We start from the raw sequence: 21,985 nt of genomic DNA on the forward strand, positions 1-21,985 counted from the left end.
ACGTGCTGTTTTCATTCAATGTCCTTTTGATTTAGCGCTCTTTTTTACACTCGAAAAACATTTCCATCAAGCCTTTCCCAGCACACAACACCTAAAAAAGCATGCTTGTAAGAAGATACTATCACGATGAAGTAAATGAAGCCAAACGGCAAGCTGTAAAACTTTGCTCACTACGAAAACGTTCTTCATAAATGTGGCAAACGGTACTTCCAAACGTTGGTAGTTAACTGAGGTACTTCTCCAGGCGTAAAGTGCAACAGAGAGCCGAAAGCTTTGGGTGTGCTGCAGTGTGGAGGTGATTCGTTCACACGAGTTAAATGGTTTATGGTTGGTACGTTTAGTTTTAAGCATGTTTTATCGGCCCGGGAACGGAGTGTCTCCGAAGAAACGCTTCCAAGAGGACCTAACCATAAAAATTGTGGTGCCATTACGTTGTTGTAGTGATTTTAAAATGAGATTAAATCGCTTTTAAATTAGCTAAATTCTGTCTTAGAACCGTTTAAAACTTTGCCTGAGTAGGAGATATTAGATAATGCCTTTATGTCCTAATCTTGAGGATTGCCAAATATCCCAAAATACTTGCATAATGCAGAATTCAGAAACATCGGATTTTTGAATCTATGATGACGTCCATTAAGCTTGCCAACACAAAATCAATCAAACTCCCTGCCCAGCGAGCTCGTTTGCTACAGACTTCAAGAAAATAAATGTCACCCATGGTGTCATCCGCCGTGTCATCATGGGCGAGTCATTTTTCTTATCAATCAATTAGCGCTTGTTCAGCAGAAAGCTGCACAGACCAAATAGAAAGCGTATACTCATCCACCAAGCTACATGCAAAAGCCACCACCGTCCAACACCAGTAGCTTTATGCTGATCATCTTCTCTATCTTCGAGCTGTTCGGGAGGAGTTGATTTGCATGCAGCATCGTGCATGGTGCCTTCGTCCAGCAGAAAAGTGCACTCCGGCAGTGTGCAGCATCATCAGCACCATCATCATCACCACCATTGGCCGCAGTGTCTTCAATATCACTTTGTCACTTCATCATTTCACACTTGCCCGCCATGTTGTAGCCTGCCCGTAGCATCATCACTTGAACAGGGCGCAGCTGCCACCATCGAGAGGTCGGAATTCGATCTAAAGCACTGAGGTCGAATTTCAAATCGCTCGCAGCTCCCCTCCGAAATCTCGCCTCCCCCCAGCCAGACGCATAAATGGATGCAATATTCACCAGCTTATACTAATGATATTTTCTTCTTCTCCTATTTCGCCCCCACACAGCCCGCTGAGTTCAACCCGGTCTGCGACGAATTCTGCCTGGGATGGAATGTTACACATCTAATGGTCGTCCCTGGAGTCGTCCCGCGAGCAGTCGCAAACGGAACACTGTGAACCGTCCCATCCGACGGCAACATGCGGGAAAAGATTCCTAAAGTGCCCACCGGCAACAACTAGCACGCGAATCGACCGATATATGCGCATGTTGGTTGGAAGGAAACTCCGAAAAAACACTCTCACACATGGACACACAGACATAACAAAAAAAAAAAAAAACGGACACTCCAACCAACCGACCCGAAATCCGACAAATTTGCTCGAGGTTCGATGAGTCGAGTGCAGGGCTAAAATGTGCGATGAAAGTGATTAATCACCGGCAAGTGCCAACACCCTTGGAGGTTCTTGGACGAGATGCCCAGACGGCTGGGGAGGTTGTGTTGCGTAGAAGTTGGTTTTGCGTGAATCAAACATCCTGAGGGTGTTGCGGTGTATGCGGAGTGTGGCCAAATATTACAGCTCTCTCACGCGGAGGGATCTCACAAAGCAGCTGTCTGCCACAGTGCTCAGAAGACGTGCAATAGCTATCGGGTAATTTCTGCCGGGTTTTTTTCTTTGGGCAATCGAAGCCCTGTGGCTCTTAGCTAAGAGGTACTTGTGATGTTTAAATGGTACCTTAACGTCGCATGAGGGTATGTGTGAGTGAGTGTTAGTGTGGAGGAGTTCTTGAAAAGGGAGGCATAGTGTATCAAACAAGTTGGAGAGTGCACAGTGAACTCCGACTTGTTCCGACAGCGACTTGAAGTTTAAACTTCAACATCTCAACCGGTGTTAACCGTATCAGAGCCCGCGTCTGGCCCGTACAGCAGCCAACGCTTTTTGTGCGACCATCCACCGGCACCGAAACCCCGACTCTCGCCTTCGGTGGGTAGTTGCGCACTTGGAGGATCATTGAAAAATTCCACCGAATAGTATGGCTTCGGTCGCCGCTTGGTTGCCATTCGCACGGGCGGCGGCCATCGGCTGGGTGCCGATAGCGTCCCATCCGCTGCCGGCCCCGCCGGTGTTCAAGGACCGGCTTCGCTCGGAGGACGAGAAGCTCATCATCAACGTGTCCGGCCGGCGGTTCGAAACCTGGCGCACGACCGTCGAAAAGTACCCGGACACGCTGCTCGGCTCGAACGAGCGGGACTTCTTCTACGATGAGGACAGCAAGGAATACTTCTTCGACCGCGATCCGGACATCTTTCGCCACATTCTCAACTATTATCGAACCGGCAAGCTGCACTACCCACGGCACGAGTGTCTGCTCAGCTATGACGAGGAGCTGGCCTTCTTCGGCATTATGCCGGACGTGATTGGGGACTGCTGCTACGAGGATTACCGTGATCGGAAGCGCGAAAATGCCGAACGGCTGATGGACGACAAGCTGTCGGAGAACAGTGACAACAACCTGCAGCAGCTGACCAACATCAGACAACGGATGTGGCGCGCCTTCGAGAATCCGCATACTTCCACTGCCGCGCTCGTGTTCTACTACGTCACGGGCTTCTTCATTGCTGTATCTGTGATGGCGAACGTCGTCGAGACGGTACCGTGCGGGGTGCGGCCGGGCCGAGCCGGCACACTGTCCTGCGGCGAACGCTACAAAATCGTCTTCTTCTGTCTGGACACGGCGTGCGTGATGATCTTTACGGCGGAGTATTTGCTGCGGTTGTTCGCCGCACCGAATCGGTGCAAGTTCGTGCGGAGCGTGATGAGCATCATCGATGTGGTCGCTATCCTGCCGTACTACATCGGGCTTGGCATCACGGACAATGACGATGTGTCCGGTGCGTTCGTGACGCTGCGAGTGTTTCGCGTCTTCCGTATCTTCAAGTTCTCGCGACACTCGCAAGGTTTGCGCATTCTGGGCTACACGCTCAAATCGTGCGCATCCGAGCTTGGGTTCCTGGTGTTTTCGCTTGCCATGGCCATCATCATCTTTGCCACGGTCATGTTCTACGCGGAAAAGAACGTGGACGGCACCAACTTTACCTCGATTCCGGCTGCGTTCTGGTACACGATCGTCACCATGACCACGCTCGGGTAAGTTCTCGGAAAAAAACTGAGTCTTCTGCTTGCCAAGAAAGGGATTAACACTGATCCAAGTACAACCGTCTACATTTTTGGGACTTGTATTAACTTGGTTTTTTTAAAAAAAAAAACATTAAATGACATTGAGTTGATGTCTACACCTAGGACACCTTCGGCCGTTTCTTGCTCAACCACATGAAACTCTTTTCTAGTCAGGATTCGGAATGATCTGTAAGCATTAAAATAGAACACAAACCCCTACTAGACCTGCCATTAAATTCCTACAGCTCAACAACCGTGATTAAACGATTATTTACCCTCAATTAACCGATAAAATGAGACGATTATGATGCGCCATCGCATCGGTCGGCAGACGATTATCTTGAAGAGATTTAATTTGTGCCAAATATTAGACAATCTTGCCTGCACTCCGAATGTCGAACGCTGTGTCTGACTCGTAAAGCGTAATGATCCAACCATTAAACACGCCTCCAGGTAGCAATGAGCGATTTTTCACACTGGCACAGTGGGTGGAAAATGAGTCCAGGTCTTTGATTTGATTTCATGCCATTCCGGACGACATGCTGGTTGGTGTTTGCTTAGGTTCGTGTTTACTTAGGGTTTTTTCCTTGGTATTATGAAACGTTAAATGTCTCTGCCTTGCGGTAAAGGCGATCAAATCAAGCTCCGCAAGAACAACGGAATGCTCCATTCGTAAAACAAATATTGTCGACCTTTGGTTGGATTTGATCATACCGAGGTGGAAAATACAGCATTCAACATTGTGAAATGATTGACCAACACTGAAAGTTTACTTGAGAAGCATTTTTACTGACCAGATGTAATTGTTACTCTAGAGATTCGATATGTGTGCTACACAAACGCCCCGAACATTATGCAGATGATCTTTTTTCCTCAAAGATTAGATAAAAGTAGATACAATATGGGACCGTATAGCCGTATAAAGTTAATTTTAAGACCGTTTAATTCGTTCCCCATTCCACTCACGTTTTTTGTGCATCGTCCAAGGTAAAAAGTTTGCTCCAAACACACACACACACACACCCACAAGCCAACATCATTAGAGAGTCCCTGTTGAACATTTAACCTATATTTTGGTTGGCTTTCGCCCGCACCACGTTAATGCTCGTTTACGATGCAATAAACAACGGGCGCAATTTTCGACGATTTTTGCTCATGATAGCGACTGCGACATGGCTAGAAGCAACACTATTTGGTGCAGAACGGTTCCATCTTCCTTCGGCTTCCCTTCGATGTACGATCTACAAGACAAGATTCTGTATGTGTGTGTAGTGGCCTGGTTTTTTGGAAGTTTTCCTTCTAAAAATCGCAACTGCTCCGTCTTTTTTCCTTCTTCTTCTGATTCTTCCTTATCTGTTTAAACATCTCAACCTCGACTAGCATTTGGTGTGCAGTTTGGCACACGGTACAAGCACGGTACGGTGAAAAGTTGGCCGCTAAATTACCTGCATCAATGAAGCGCAGCGCGCGCACCGCGCATGAAACTTTTCACTCAACACCTTCGGAAGAAAAAAAAAAGTCTCCCCTTGGCCACGGCCTAGACTGGAGCGGAGGAAGCACACGATAATTATGCACACTGCGTGGGCACGAACGAAACACAACAAAAATCACAACACACCGTGCTGCAGTCACTTTCAACAGCAGTCCCGCACACGCCCACGTAATGAGATGAGCGAACCACTTTGCGCTTTATCGATGTCAAAGTTTATTCACACCTTTTTTTTTTTTTTTTGCTCGGCCCGAAACTCCCACCCGGTCACTCCTGCTCCAACTGTGCTGGTTCCATCTGATGGTGGTTAACTTTTGCCACTAAATAAACCATATTAAACAGCTGCACCACATCAAAGCTCAACCCGTATCGACACGTTAGCGTTCTGTGCCCTGGGTGCTGAGGGCAGAAACCTCGTGTGAGCTGCAAAAGTGTGCAAATTATTCCCATTAGCTCCGCAGACCACAGTTTGATGCGGAAAGTCTTCTTTCAGCATAAAAGTTTTTTTTTTCTAGTCATAAACAACTACCTTAATTGGGATCAGTATTGTGTGCGCTGGAAAAGTTCTAAGTCAAACGCGAAACATCGAAACAACCATTAGGAAAATAAGTGATGGCCCGAGTTGGTCGAAGATTTTGACTCAATTCACAGGAGGGTGCAGTTTTGTGTTGAGCTAATTGATAAAATAAAATAAAGTTGTTCACTTCATGTTATTCTCAGTTGGTTTATTTTCAAAATTGGCGAACGTAGTTGACAAATGCTTCGGGATTTTGATCAAATATGATCTTATTTAGTTTTAATTTTTTATTGGATAAGAGAGCAGCACACGCAAGATACAAAGCATAGCTGGATAGGGAACTTAAGTTTAGTTGAAGTACCAATAACCTAGTTCGTGAACACTTCCTGGTAGGAATCATCAAATCTGCATAAAATCTCTAAAAGATTCGACTTCACTTGATCCAGCCAATGAGCTCGCTTCGATCATCTAGGTCGCGTAACCAACAGATCACTGGCAATCACCATCCTGGTGGGACATGCCAACCATCATTCCGGCTTTGACTATCGTCAGAATATTTGTCATCGAAAAACAGCGCATCTAGCAAGTCCATTGGAGTCCTCCATCAGCATATTCCAGAACTCATACACGCAGAGAACTACCAGACGTGTCTTGCATTTCGTGTGCTGGTAGTAGCACGTTCACATTACTAGAACAAAAACAGACGTTTTGAAATGAAATTTATTTGAAAAGAAAAACTCTATAAAACAGATTTATTATAATGCTTAGATGCAGTGTAGAAAATTATGCTGGGTACAAAAGAAGGATCCTAATCCAAATCTTATCTCTATTCTCATTCGAAGCTTTAAGCAAAAACATCACATCTTCACATTTTCAAGATGTTCCGCATGAATAATACGTCACCGGCATTACCCAACAAGCTTATAACTTCATCGAGAGATAGCGTCAAGTGTGCCTACAAAAAGCAAAAACCTTTTCGCCCGCCGATAGGATCAAGAATGCGGGAAAACGCAAGGCCTAAGCACGTCAACCGCACACACACACACATAAGCGAGTGTCGTGTGTCGCATGAATTATGGTTCGTTCGTGCTGATGTCTACCGCAGCTCGTTTTCATGAAATTAGTTGCGAAGCCACTTCTCATTAGCACCGCTCACGATAGAGTTGAAACACCACTTCACACTTCACCACACCGGTTCGGGGTTGAGTTGAGTCAGTGTGCCGGGTGTGTAGTGTGCCGGCCGGAAACCACCGAATCACAATTTTAATTTCTTTGATAGCATATTTTCTAAATTTTCGTTTCAATTTCTTCTACCGGCGCCGAGCCGTAGTGGTAACGATGGCATCCGGGCTTGATGAGGTGCAAATGTTATTTTCAACTTTACCTTGCTGCTTTACCCCCTTTCGTTTCCAAAGGGAATAACACGAAGGAAGAACTATTCCGGTTCCGGTTCGGAATTCTTGCGTGTTCTTCCATGACACAAAACCTTGTGAACAATGAAATTGCAGAAGTTTTCTCGAACGGCACTAGTTCACTATTCCTTTCTTTCTGCAGCAGGAAGTGCTAGGCGAGGTGCTTCTTTCATTTAACGCCAAGAAGATTGCCCACCCTGGTGAGCAACCCATTTGTAAAATGCTGCTGATTGATGATTTATGTACGAAGAATATCTCATTCTTTCATTCTGCTTCAGCTGTGCTTCTGGTCATTGTGTTATGATTGGACGTTTAATAAGGGGGTTTTCCCTCGGTGCTCGGTGACCGGTGCGAATTGTTTTCTGGTCGCACGACTAATTTATTGAACGTCATATTTTTAGCCTGTTTTTCGGTGTTTTAGGTCCACCATTCCGTTTTCAATCCTCTCTTTCCTCTCGCCTTTTTTCACTGTTCAGTCGGTCCATTAATGGTTTCTCACGGTTCGATGGCTTTCCGATCGGACTTTATGGCCAATTTTTCCATCGTTTCACTTTCAGTGGCTTGCTTTCGATTTTTTTGCACCCAATGATGTTTCCATAATCGTAAATCACTGCAATCTGCTTCGGGGACAAAAAAAACTAATGGATTGAAAAGGGGTTTTTCTTTGCTTTTGCTTTTGTGTTGCATGAAACGATTTTATGATTTTTGGATTTTTTTGCAAAATGCCAACCATGGAGCAGGTTGAAATAGAATTTTCGTTTTATTACAATAAAAATAATGCGGGTAATTAAAGTAAAAGTAATCCTCAGAAATATTAGCCTTCCTTGAACATTATTGTTTTGTGTGTTTCCAGCTGCTGAAAAGATGATCTCCAGCAGATGAAAAGCTTGTTGTTTTTTAAAGCAAATTTTAAAGATGTCAAACATTCATGACTGCTTCCAACCATTGAAAAACTCACTCACTGCTATTGCAAAAGTTTTCTTTTGAATTTTGTACCTCACCCAGCATGAATCGGCATCGTTAGGACGATGTTCTATTGCTCTCTCGGTCGCTGAATTCCCTTTCTACAATTACACAGTACGAGAAAGGCAAAGAAGCAGCACCGAATAATGTACCATCTCTACTGCACATGCAGCAAGAAACAACCGTCTACCCTTATCGCTAGGGATGTGAAAGAATTTGTTCATCCGAAAATAGGATACCACAGTTGGAAGATGGGTGAACAAGGGTGTAAGTTTTGTGATGTTATGGCTGCAATTATAGTGTAATGTAGTTGTTGGCTAAAGTTTTCCGATCGTGCGACACGTTTGATGTAAGACGACCACTGTAATGAAATTACAGTTACAAAAGTAATTGGAGTGGTTAATAAAGGCTCACGACAGAACTGCTGCTGAAGCTGAAGTTAAAGAAACTGTAAGATGTTACACAATTGCATACATTCAGGCTGTTAGCAGGTTTCGACAAGCCTTCGTTATTTTACCTCGTTACATGAAGATGTTTTTGGTTGGAATTCCTTGCTAAAGCACTAATTAAAATGCTCTAAGGTTTGATAGGAGCTCTCTAAATGGAGAATCCCGTATTATGGTTGTTGAATAAGTTACTCATTAGACAACGCATAAAGTTTGAAACTTTCGCGCGCAAACGGAAACTCGATTTTGACAAACATTCATATGCCAGCTTTGAGCTACGGAGAGGGTGTCGAATAGGTTATTTTAAAGGCTTTAGATCACTTTTTTGTCAGCTATCGTGACTGAACGCCAAGAGGTTTGACAAAAGTTTGACGTCTCAATCTTGAAGCCATATTGCCGATTTACTACATGTGTGATTCAAGATGATTTGTTTGAGAGTTCGTCTGTGAGATAATCATAACCACTACTAAAAGAAGATCTTCTGTGATAATGAAGACAACTTCAGATTATTGCTGTTCTTCTGAACTATGAAAAATCCCTCAAATCAGATAAACATGACCAGTAGTATCAGCTGTTAAATTAGTGACGGAAATTATGAACCCAACAATAACCGCCACTTTGTGCTGCATACACTCACTTCATCATCGCCAACACAAGCAAATGAAGCAGAATAACCACCGAAGATTACGCTTCCCTCCGATAGGAATCTTTAATTCTTATTTGCAACTTATCACTTCACTGCTCACCGCACCGCAGGGCACTAGTGACCATCTTTAAGGCTTCCTTCGCACCTACAGAGCAAAATTCTAACCTTAGTAAGGAATCTCCAAGAAAGAGCTCCCAACGAAACCGTTTGCCAGCTAGCATTCTCAAAGACCTAAACCAAAACACAGAACCCATTAAATGTAGGAACGTAGGGAGGCACTTTCAAACCATCACTTCCCATTCTGCTTCTGCCACAACTACTGGGCAGCAAAAGTATGATGCGAGTCACCTTCCCAGCGCAGCTGGGAACGTCCTTGCAGCCGTGCCTTTTTTCGGGCAAAGTATCTCGGGATGGTGGTCGTTCATGCGTGATAAGGGTAAATAAAAGCTCGTTGTTAACTGCCTCGGACACTGTCATTACAGACAGGCAAACTGATGATGGTAGCAGGGCTGCTGCTGGTGGTGGTATCACCATGGGAACTCAACTAAGCAGTGTCTAGCTGAAGGCACTAGCGGTGCCCTTCTGGGACAAGCGATGGGTTTGACTAATGGCTTTGCTCCTTTTGCTTTTGCAAGCGTCCACCAAACCCGAACACTCCACGTACTCTGCTGTGTGTCCTTTTTACTTTGCTCTAAGTAGTGCCAGTTCCCGAAATCGTTCCCAAAACCTATATAACCTCCCTTTGGCAGTGTTGATGAATGAAGGGAAAGAAAATCACGCAGCACGGTGTCGGTGGTTGAAATAACAGACTCACGGTTGAACACTTCCTCTCGCTATGCCTCTCGCTATCCTGCTCTGGAGGCCTTCCGATTTTGCTCCTGCTTTGCAAAGCTTTAAGTACCTTTCATCAATCACGATGAAGTTGAAGCTCTCCGGTTTTAGTTACCTCGGTAAATCGTTTGATTAGCTGTCGGGTTTCATGTTATCGATTGATCCAATCCATTACTGAAATTGAGCTTCGTTGAGGGTGAGCGGTTCGAGCGGTTATTTTTTCGGAACCACCAGCCAGCAAACTAGAAATAAATAAAGAACAGAAATGGTTGTTTTTTTTAATTTTAAGGAAAAGTTTTATATTTTGGACTATAGAAAATGAATCAAATAAATAATTATAGTACTTGATAATCTTTTTCGATCTATTACGCCCAAAAGTATGCAACATTCATGACATAATTGAATGAAATTTTTCTTCTTCCGCTTAATAGCATCTCTTTGAAGGCAATAAACCGAAATCACCACTTCATAAAACAGCATTCAAACGCTTTGATGTTTGGAAAATAAAAATGCTCTTACTATCAAACATTTCCACCTCACTTCACTTCGTTCCGCACACACTTCAACCATATCAAAACAAACAAAACGCTTTTCTTCCAAAAAAAAAACATTAATCCGCTCCACCGCACCTTTGTTACCGTTCACGGTTGGCCAAACGGTTGGCTGACTGCTATTTGCTTTTAATCAGCCTCTCTTCAATCGATACCATTCATGCGAGATTAATTAACGTTTTGATTGCACCGAATTGCATCACAAAACGCGCACAGCGACGTGCACATTGCTCCCAGTACAGGAACGCATTTGCAGCACGGTCAACTAATATAAGCAACGAACAAACCCTGGACTCCCCCATACCGGATCAATGTGTGTGTTGTGAAGCTTAAATCCACTGCAAACTACTCCGAGTGCAATTTGTAACGAAAACAGTAGTCACTTACGCCTGCTAGTGTATCGTTTCTGGCACCTGCCCAATGCGAGTGCGGGTGGAAACGGTTCGACGGGCGGCATGATTGGTGGTGTCAGTAGCAAGTCAAAACCGTCGTGACTCCGCGCGTCCACCGCGTCCGTTCGATTGCGTCATCAAGCAGTACGGACGGCCACAGGCCGACTGCTCCGTGACCACCTTAAACGGTTCTGCTGGATACGGCTCATTTCGTCTGGCTTCTAGACGGCATGCCACCGGTGCGGTACAAGCGTAGAGTATATTTATAGTATCGCCACACGGACTAAGAGTGTTCCCAGCAGTGAGTGTGTGTGTCGATGTCACTGATGCCCACATTTAATGTCTGTCGAAAGTGATGACCGCAATGGCCAGTTTAATGAGATGCTCTAGATACGCTGGCATTTGCAATGTTTCCATGCTTCACGTATGCGTTTCGCGTGCCAGAGTAGGGTTTTGTAATGTTGATGCGGTTTTGACACCTATAATCGACTTAATTATCGCAGATGATGGTTTCAATCACGCGTACTGCAACAGTGTCGATCTTTGTAGATCATTTGGTCAGGGTTGAAGAACATTAATATAGCGATGAAACTAGGAAAAAAAGGTCCAGCAAGGACTTTTTTTATCCAGCTTAACAATTCATTAGACTTATATCCTATTTTGAGGGTAGACATTTCCTTCTCCCTCAATTCAAGAGCACCTTATCCCGAGTGAGCTTGGTTGTGGATGTTGTTACTGCCAGGTGTGTTTCTAAAGTTTTCCTCTCTTATGCATGCTAAGGGGTTGGCGCGTCTTTGGAGTATCGTGCCGTGGAGACTAACAATTGGCTCCCAAAAAAAAACCCTTCTCTTGTGTATACTCCTTGATGTTCACCACACCATATAGTTGCCAGCATAAGCTTGTTATGGCTGGCTGCCCCAACATTGGCAGAATGCACGAGTCTGAAAGCCACTACAACTTTGTGAAGCTACAGTAGCATCTAACTCACGCATTCCGCCAACAGCAAAGCCGCCAGTCACAAATACACATCGTCCAAACCTAAATTAATTAATTCAGTTATCTAATACTGTCACCGGGCGACCCTGAAGCCAGCAAAGCTCAAGGATTCGTCAGCCACAACAACCTTGTAAGGTTACTGCAGAATCGAAACGAGACATTCCGCCATCGACAAGGTCGCCAGTTACGACCTTAGATCTCCTAAACCAACTTTTATCGATTCTGGGGCCGAAATAGCGACCGGCGCATGTCGATACCACCGTTGCGAACGAGTAACAAATATACAAAAAAACAATAACAAACCGCTGGGGACCTTCCTGATACCCGAACGGCTGCTAAGAGTCCGGGTCTAGCTACAAAACTACAAACCTCAGCTACAAACCTTGGAGTCCGCACTACCTATAAGTTGAAGATGTGCATTCATCGCATAATGGTTCGACATAAGTCTCGACATCATGCGAATAAACGCACGATTTACCGGAAGCCCGTGAAACCAGGGACGCAGGAAAACCTGTGGTGAGATGGAGTGCAGGAACCTTCCGAGTTCGTCCTCATCCCACATGCTCTGCCAGCGGGCCGTGAGGTGCGAAGAAACTCGTGAGGGGGAATCGACTTCGCAAAAATGCTGCCATCGGAAGCACCTCGTTTGGCCAAGGAGTCCGCTTTTTCATACCAGGGGATCCCGCAATGAGCAATCACACAAGGAAATTATACCACAAACGTAAAAAATAACTTTCAAATAAATTTGTGCCATAAATACTTGCATGAATCAACCTGAATTACGGCGTGTTACATGCCCGGCTAGCTCAGTCGGTAGAGCATGAGACTCTTAATCTCAGGGTCGTGGGTTCGAGCCCCACGTTGGGCGAGTGAGTTTTTTTGTGGTATAATTTCGCCTCTAAAATTATGCCACCAAAAAAACTCATTCGCCCAACGTGGGGCTCGAACCCACGACCCTGAGATTAAGAGTCTCATGCTCTACCGACTGAGCTAGCCGGGCATGTATCAAGTTGATGCATGGGAAGTATCGTGAGAGCCACAGACAGACACTTCGCCACAGAAATCAATTTCAATTTTCAATATCAAGGCACTCAAGTTAAAAGTCTGCAAGATCTTTCACTTGATCTTTAGAATCTATTTATTTCTCCAAAGATTTTCAATTTAAATCAATCAATTTAAAAACCCTTAACTTTTTTTTCTCCCAACCCTCTACAGCTACGGTGACATGGTGCCGGAAACGATTGCCGGCAAGATCGTCGGTGGCGTTTGCTCGCTGAGCGGTGTGCTGGTCATCGCGCTACCTGTACCTGTTATCGTGTCCAACTTTAGCCGCATCTACCATCAAAACCAGCGGGCGGACAAGCGGAAAGCGCAGCGGGTAGGCTACCGGCTCGGACGGGCCGACACGGGCTCGGACGGCTCGCTGTAAGTACACGCACGTGGAACGGTCTGTTAACTGTGCGACACGTTTTTCCGTACCTACTTGTAGAAAGCACGCCTTGCCCGAATACGAATAGCGAAAGCGGGCGCCAGTGCGGCGTTCGCGAGCAAGAAGAAGGCGGCCGAGTCGCGCCTAGCGGCGCAGGAGTCTGGCATTGAACTGGACGACAACTACAACGACGAAGACATCTTTGAGCTACAGCATCATCATCTGTTGCGATGCTTGGAGAAGACTACGGTAGCTATACACACACACACACTACACTGATTCATTCACACAATTAAATTGCCAAGAAGAATACCAAGAGCCAAAGTACAATAAAGAGATCTCTTTGCACCCTTCCACTCATGCCCTAAAGGACCATGCATCTCTATCACATGAAGTATTTCTCTATTGCCCTTAAACTATCTCTTACATAGTACTTAAAGTTAGTGATACACACACACACACACACACACACACACACACGACCAACACTCCTGTCACATTATGCACCTCACATTCACAGTAAGGGACACGAAAGCTCTCGCTCATGAGAAAGCTCGCCAAAGTTTCCAAACACTTCTTTCGTCATATCGCTAACTACTACCTACGCATGCCTGTTGCCTTCTCTGCATATCCATGTGCGAGGTTACTTACTTCATCAATCTAGGCTAGGCTCATCTGTCAATCATGCCGTTTTCTACGACCGGAGTGGGGTTGCAGTGCGAACTTCTTCTTGTTCATTCGTTGAAATGTACCTACTCCACTCACTTACACTCACGCGCATACACACCCTCATGCATGTTGCACGCTTGTGATGTAATAGAAACATACCCACACACACACACATTCAAATGCTTTCCTCTTCCATTCCCCCCCCCCCCCAAAAAAAAAAAAGAAAATGTGTGGTCCCCGGATACATCTATACATAAACCTTCCTCCCGTGTTGTTTAGTGGTGTAGTCGTCGCCGTAGTACATTCCAGTAGGGAAGCAAACTGAAGCACACGTAACACTAACGAATGGTTTGATTTGCTTTCATGACCTCGGGGACTCTTCGACGCTGGCGCCTGTCAGGACCGGGAGTTTGTCGAGCTAGAAACGCAGTACAATGGGCAGACGAAGCGGCCAGGATCTCCATCACCGATGGCGAGCCCATCACATTCGGCCAACACGGCCACCGGAGCTACCGGGCTGTTGCAGTCCTGCTGCGGACGATGCTGCTCGCAGCGATATCAGGTAAGACCAACAGGCGAGCTGTAAAGGACCAGAATGATCCTTTTTCTTATGTATGTGTATGTTTTTTGTTTTACTCGTAACATAACGTTGGTTAACAATGTTGATATTGGACAAACTTATACACACCAACAGATGTAAGACAATTTCGAACACTAGTGCTTAGAGTACATACATTAACACATACAAAAAACAACACACTTTTTAATGTTGAAATCAATCTCACACAAACAACACAATACAAATGGTGCAGATCAATATAGGATAGATAATAAAAATTCAAAAAAACATTGTCTAATTTGCACTCTCTTCCAGTTATTACCAATATTGGCATATTGAAGAACACGATTATTCCATTTGTCATGGACTCAGTTCTGGCGTTTATTAGGTTGTGGTTTTAAGGGACTTTTTTCCCATTTTCAAAGTTACACTCTACACCAAACATCACACTCGCGCACACAGAGACCAACTAAACACCGAAACACAGAACACTCGAAAACTAATGCAATCGGTACTTTGCGACTGGAAAGAGATATTGAAAGCGACGAAAAATTCACACCAACGTGTATAAAATTAAGCAAACAAAAAAAAAAAAGATAAAATTTTACGAATCAAAAAAACAAAACATTAAACTCAAAACAGGAAAAGGATAAAAAGCGCAGAATAGTAAAACAAGTGCACTGTATCGATCGCGGTTACAGTTCGAAATGTTGTTGCCTTCAACTTACTAGTTTTTAGCTCCTAAAAGTGAAATAAAACAATGAAAAACGAACAAACCAAAAAAAAAATAGTTTACAAATTGGAAGCGAAAGTTAAAACCACAGTGGAATGGAGGAAAAAACAAAAAGACCCGGAACTTCTCTGCCACACGGGTGTGCGCCGGTTGAGTGTACCAATTGGTGCACCAACGAGTAAATTGATTGTGTGTATATGTGTGTGTGTGTGTGTATGTATGTGTGATGGTTCTGTGTGTGTGCACCGTATCCCTCTCATGCCTCGTACCTTCCTCTCTAGGATCACCGGGAGTCTGGAAGGATCTCCTTCGATGACACGGGAGACGAGGAGGAAGGGAAAGTTGGTGGAGGAGGTGATGAAGGAGAAAGGGGCGTAAGAAGAAGAGGAAGCAATGGGGACTGTGAGCGTACGGGCACCAGTGCAGCCAAGTAATGAACCATAAAATAATGATCCCTGATGGTTGGTTTTCCTTTGAGTTTATCAAAAAAAAAAAAAACAACGTGTTTTTTCGAACCTTTTTTTTCTTTCTTTCTCCCTGTTCGTTTGTTCGCTCTCTCTATCTCTCACTCTCAATGTGTCCTTCTTACCGGCTGTGCTTGGTTTCTACTGGCTCTTTTCCGTGTGTATTGTTCCTCTTTTTCCGTGTTTTAGAACTCTTTCCACTCGTTGTTGGGAAAAGGAGAAAAATAGTCATCATCGTTCTCGGTGTTTCTTCATCGTGTTGCTAAATGTGAAAATATAAGTGTGTATTTTTTATCAAATTTACCCCCTTTTCTTATGTTGGTGATGTTCTCTTCTCCATTCAATCAATCTTTTTTTAGTTTTGTTTTTGTTTTAAGCAATCATCGCAGTTGTTAACTATTTGACAATTGTTTTCATTTCTTTTAGCTTTCTTTAGATATATTTTCCAATTTCGTTTCCTTTTTTTAGTTTAATTTTTCATTTCGACTAGTGGTTCACTGTTTGGTGTTTGAATGTGCCGTTCTACTCCTCGCAGGTGGTTTTTCCTTCTCCAGTGTTTAATCTACTTGGTGTAATTATTAGCAAATGGTGTTTAACATTTCGCCTCATCTTCTTTATTCTTAAAATACCACAAACAAACATCGTGCATCCTCATCACAATTAAATAGAAAAGCGGATTAATAGAAAACAGCTGTGTGCCTAGAAGTAAAATAAAGGTGCTGTCAGAATCATACAAAAAATATATCAAACAAATAAAAAACTAAAAGAAGATCAATCCAACAATAAAAATAGAATAAGAAACAAACAAAAATTAAAACGAAAAAAGAAGAAACAGGGAAACAAAAAAATTAATGATGTTTAAACCAAGTGTAAAAGTAAAATAGTATAAAAACAAACAAATACCAAAATCTAAATTTGATCGTTTTCCTCTGCCTGATCGAAGTAGTGAATCCCAGCAGTTCAATTTACAATGTGGTATAACAAATTGGACAATGAAGCTCATCTGTTTCTCTTTCTTCTTTTCTCTTTTCAATCCAATTTTTCCCCGCACAATTAACGGTACGAAAACTTACGAAACAACTAAACCGAAACAACAAAATCATTAAACACCTCAATTCGCCTCCATTCGGTATGAACAAGTAATTCGAATCGGCATGCCAATCCTTTGCAAGGTACCGGTATGCGCCAAGAGCTTAGGATGGACCAATAATGCTTCATATTCCTTGCTTTACATCCAACATTACTGTCGATTGTCCACCATTTCACGACTGTAGCATCTCGTACGGGTGATAAACTAATACATCTCTCAATTGCCTTTCTTGCAACCAATATAAAACAATGAAACTGTGAAACAACTGCAAAAACAAAAAAAAAAACATACAACACAAAAAAATAAACAATTAACAAAACCTGAAACCGCCGCGACTTGCCTTTGCCGTGTGAGCTGTTGTGACTAATAATGATGAAACCGTTTCTCATGTTAGCCAAATCTGTGATTGGATTTTCAGATACAGGTAGAGTTAGAGTGTTGTTTGCATTACCTGTTCTCTGTTCTGCAGCTGATGCTGACAGTTCGTTGTCGTTTATTTCTTCTCTATTTTCTACATGTTATCGTTTCTTTTTCCCCCAGATTAGTGTTTTAGTTTCCAGTTTTCTACTCTTTCGCTCGCTCTCTTTCTGTCTCTTGTTTCTTCTCTTGTTCCTAACTGTTAGGATGTTTTCTTTTCTCAAACACCTTAATTATGGATTTCTTACACCGTCTTTAACACACCATAACACGTGCCTCACCGCCTCTACTGTATTGTTTTGTATAGTTTTTTTTACCGGCCCCACTATACACTACTCGTTACTCGTCACTCGTTGTAGAAGCTGTACATAGTTTTGCTCTTTTTGTATTGAAAAATTCTAAAACACACTCTAGTTCAAACGCCTGCTATAGAGAAGCAACCGACAGTAAGACCTAATGCTGCCGTTTGCTCGTTGTACAGAAAGGCTTATCGCAACTGGCACACGTACTGTGCGCAAAAGCATATGCGAACCACGGAAAACATATTTACCACCCGATCACATTGTGGTGTACGTGTGCACAAAAGATAATCCAGATACGAATGCAGCCCACTCGCCACCCACTGCACAAGCACGCCCGATTGATTGCTCTTAAAATCCACATTTGCTCTATCGATCGTTCAACGCGCTGCATGTGCAAACAAAACCATAACCATCCAGCAAACAAACAAACTCGTAAACGTATTGACTGTTTTCTCACACCCTTTGGGAAGCTCCACGTAAAGCGAGTACCTTTCGGTTACTAACAATCAGAACACACCGACGCAGGTGTACATTCAGGACACCATTTTTCCCGGCGATGCCGTGACGGAAGTTCATCCGTATCGCTAAATGAGCATAAGTGAAATATTACACGAACTCACCCAACGCGGTATTCCGCCTGATGGACAATGTAGCACGAGCAAGAAATGAATAATACAACACACCACTCGAAAAATCGGATCTGCATCCATTCCGGAAGCAGCAGTTCGGGGAAAAGCAGCACGAGTCAATTCAGTCCGCTCGGGGTGCACTCGCACATCAATCGATCGAAAATATGCTTCAACATATTAGCGTCCAAAGGGTACGCCAGCACGACGACGAGGTGTCCAGGGGCAGGACACCTGCCCACAATTTTTCCGGATCGGATTCACCATTCAGATAACCACCCTGCATACTGCATACCAAAAGAAACGAGAGTAAATCAACAATAAAAAAACAAACGATCGTGTACGTGTATGTTTTATGGGTTTGAACTCGTTTTACGCGCAAACACAGACCGGCAAATCGACAACCTGCGATATGGATTTTGATGGAGCGAATTCGAGCGTTCATATTTATGCTAGATCAATTCGTACGCTTTCCTTCTGCTTTAGGATGCACATAAAAAAAAAATGTGTAAAAGTGTTGTGTAACACGCATACATGTTGTTTTGATCTGGCGGTGCCGTATCTCATGCTGGTTTTACATTAAAATAATGATATGAAATGATTTTTTATCGTCAATGTTGGTTTTATTTTATCAGCACGAGTGTAAAATATTTTTTTTCATCATACTCAGAAACGCCACAAATTCACTTCACACCCCCCTTTCTAATGGTCGCTGAACCTTCAGTCTCATCTTCAGAGCATATCATACAGCTCATTTCACACCGGAAAATTCAATCACGACGCACCATGATTGAACGATGTTTTGGGTGTTTTGTGTGAATTTTCACTTCTAGTTGTTGTTCGATGTTACTCTACCGTTCGGATGGTGTGTTTGTGTGTTGTTGTTCCTTTTTCTACCGCTAGTGAATACTATTTTATTTTTTTGTACATAATTTACCTACTGTTTGAAATGTTTTTACTTTATTATTTGAAAAAAAAAACTGGAGCTTCAAGAAGGATTTTCATCGCAAGGAAACTTCATCACGCACCGGGCAAACAATCACCAGCCGGATCCCTACGACAAACGATTTAAATAAATATTTTTAATTGAAATATTAATATACAAACGAAAAAAACCATAAAGTTTTATTGTAGTTGGCAGCATTATCCAGACCATAGCGCTACATAGAATGTAGAGTATTAGACGACTTTGTTTTGTTTTGGTTACGTTTTGTAAAATCCTCCCTGCTTACTGTAACGCTCGCTTCTGTAGTGTTGCAAGATGTACTAATAAAGGTGGTTGTTAATGAGGACGCTTGAATATTTTGTTCCGTTCAATTGAACCATCCTCCAACGTCCAATGCCGAATTAGTGATCAACTCTCCTGGCTCCATTACAGTCGTATCGGTGAGACTCTACTACGAAACAACGATTCGGAAGTGTTTCCCTACATTTTCATTATTTTAAATAGCAAATTAGATCGTTTCGAATGGCATACAAAGGCACACGTGATGCGGAAATTGGCTGTAATTAGAGTATGTGATAGGCTAGGTTTTGAATTTATCAAAGCTTAATTCAAAGCTCAATCTTATAGGGCAGCGTGTGTGTGTGTGTGTACATTATGCTTTATAATTAGTAAGGCAAAGTAATCAAACGGCTCGAAAATAATCAGGAACCAATCAGCAACAAAAACAAATCGAGGTCAAATATTTGTAAATAATTGTACCATAAAACTGTTTAAAAAAACACCCCAATCACTACTGTAAAATATACACACAAAGAAAAAATTACTCCAACTGCACCCAAACGATTGCAAATGTTCTATAAAATACAAGTTTCACAAAATTTAACACCTAGCCACCCCACGAGCTTTCAGCAGGCTCCAGTATACTATACAACAGAAAAAAAATACCCTAAGCTTGCACCACCAAAACGCTCATGCAATATGCTCTTCTTTTCTATTTTCCCTCACTGTCAGTGCATTTTAACTCCAGAATAGATCTAGATATACATGCAAAAGCAAAACACAACATAGAAAATTAGAATGATTCTACAAATCTGTGCAAACTGTTCTCTTTGTCTATCAACTATTACTGTTCAGCTGTCTAATTTTTCTCAACTATTTCCTACAAAGTCACTCTAATTTATTGTTTGCTTTCTGTTTATCCCCCAAACGGAATATTTGGTTCACTTCTAACCTCTCTCTTTCCTCTTCAAAGTGCGCCATTGGAATGCAATTGTAAAGCAAGTTAATGTAATTCTTTGACTCGTTTCTGAGCTAGGTGTCTAGTCTAAATGTGGTCTAAATCTTTTTCGGTGTTACTTTATTCTGTTTCTACCGAAGCTATAATAGATGGTTAAATTTCTACCAAAACTAGGATCGATGTAGAGTGCTCACCAACTGATTTTCTATACTTTTTATTAAATTTAATAAGAATATACCCTGGTGCATCGAAGAAATCCGTACAACGGTATTGGCACTGCTGAACCACGCTTCAAAATGTATTATCTTAATTTAATTTTCTAACAAAAATTCAATTCCGTACAAGTGGTTGTTGTGTGCTTTCTTCAAACACCAGACAAGAACAAAATTATCGTTCAAAATTATCTCCCCTTACCCCTTTTTCATCTCCTTTTCCGTCCGTTTCCGCTTGTTCAAGCGAAGTTAGTTGTTTCTTGTTCTCTATTTCATCAAGCAGAAAATCCACTAAATCTGGATCACCTTTACGTTATCCTTTGAAACCAAACAACTCCTCACCACCAACTCCTCAACGACTCAACACCTGAATCACTCCTGTTTATATCTCTTTTTTCTCTCTCAATGTAACTTTCCTAGTTCACACTTTCGCTCACTTCTCTCTAACTCTCTCTATCTCTCTGTTTCTATCTGTACCGCTAGTGTCGAATTCGGTAGCAATTTTCGCTAACAAAAAAACCAACCGAAAAACTAATTGCCATACATTTTCTTCTCTTTTTCTTCCTACTGCCGCTTTGGTTCGGCCATTTCTAAAATTGTAGAACTACACCTCAGCGAATCAATGATGCCAGGAGGACGATATTCCGCTACGGGAAAGGAAGAAATCATAATAAACTGCGCGCACCAGCGTAGAGAATATCGTTCCAACACAGGGAGTCCAGCGTCCAACGTCCGGAATCAGCAACCACCTTTCCCCCCGAAACACCACCAACGAGGACGAATGCGATCGTGATAATCAGGAGGGGCAATGTGTTACTGATCCAGCATCCAATCCCGACTTCGCGCGCGCAAACACACAAGCGAAAATGGGGCTCAAGCTAGCTAATTCCAGCCGTGGTGATCGGAAGCAACACTGAAACCATTTCATTCCAGCGCCAATATCACCACAAAGGAAGATGGTACATGGTGGGAAAGGAGGTGCAGGGTGGAGGAGAGGTTGGAAAGGGAAGGTGGATTAAGTCTGCAATCAAAAAAAAAAAAATCAATCCGTATATCGTAATCGAAGATTCTAGGAAACAATTATCAAAAATCGTTTGTTATTCCGAAGGGATACCACCACCATGGTCAGTAGCGATCAGGACACGCGACACTAGACATGATCTAATTAGGACAGCCACAAATCCGGTTTGTCGGCGGTGAGTTGATTGTGACGAGTTTTAGTGACAATTTGCACCGAATAATGAACACCCTTATTGCTAGACCCACCGTGTGGATACGCAGGCATGTGTCTAGAGAAATTGAGGGGCGGCGATCAATTGACAAACGTTAGATTTTAGCTGAGACACAACTCCGATGCTAAACACACACGCACACACAACTACTTTATCGCAGCTAGCTACGTAAATGTACAGTCTTACTCCATTTTCACAACTCTATCTCTTTGAAAGAAAAACAAATAAGGACAAGGAAACAGAACAAAACACACAACACAAGTAATTTTATCAAAAACAACGTAAAACAAAACAAGTAAAACCGGAGTAAGTAAGAAGAGAAGAAAATTACACAAGTAAAAACACAAACACAGAAACACTACAACAAGAGTAGTAGAGTGGAGTGGATAAAAATAGGGTAAAATCTTCCTGAGGTTTAGCTGAACTGTTACT

The 21,985-nt window shown here is 42.9% G+C and overlaps 2 protein-coding genes and 2 non-coding genes across 7 annotated transcripts in view; 3 read left to right on the top strand and 1 right to left on the bottom strand.

Moving 5' to 3' along the window:
• The window catches only part of LOC126561821 (nucleolar GTP-binding protein 1), a 331,194-nt gene that overhangs the window by 176,607 nt on the left and 132,602 nt on the right, over positions 1-21,985 (top strand). The window lies entirely within an intron of this gene.
• On the top strand, positions 2,161-21,042 carry LOC126561857 (potassium voltage-gated channel protein Shal). 4 transcript variants are annotated; one of them, XM_050218199.1, is made up of 6 exons: positions 2,161-3,364; positions 12,853-13,015; positions 13,127-13,315; positions 14,136-14,297; positions 15,309-15,488; positions 20,924-21,042. In XM_050218199.1, exons 1-5 carry the CDS (start codon positions 2,250-2,252, stop codon positions 15,459-15,461), a joined length of 1,782 nt encoding a protein of 593 aa, XP_050074156.1. In that variant the 5' UTR covers positions 2,161-2,249; the 3' UTR covers positions 15,462-15,488; positions 20,924-21,042. The 4 variants fall into 4 exon arrangements, with proteins under 4 accessions (XP_050074156.1, XP_050074155.1, XP_050074159.1 ...); XM_050218198.1 differs by having other exon boundaries at positions 15,309-15,457; XM_050218202.1 differs by lacking the exon at positions 15,309-15,488 and adding an exon at positions 16,976-17,005.
• Positions 12,433-12,505, top strand: Trnak-cuu (transfer RNA lysine (anticodon CUU)). Its single transcript has one exon. It is a non-coding gene; the product is annotated as a tRNA-Lys (tRNA).
• On the bottom strand, positions 12,565-12,637 carry Trnak-cuu (transfer RNA lysine (anticodon CUU)). Its single transcript has one exon. It is a non-coding gene; the product is annotated as a tRNA-Lys (tRNA).

This window comes from Anopheles maculipalpis, chromosome 3RL (genome assembly GCF_943734695.1).
Source record: "Anopheles maculipalpis chromosome 3RL, idAnoMacuDA_375_x, whole genome shotgun sequence".
Taxonomy (NCBI): Eukaryota; Metazoa; Arthropoda; class Insecta; order Diptera; family Culicidae; genus Anopheles; species Anopheles maculipalpis.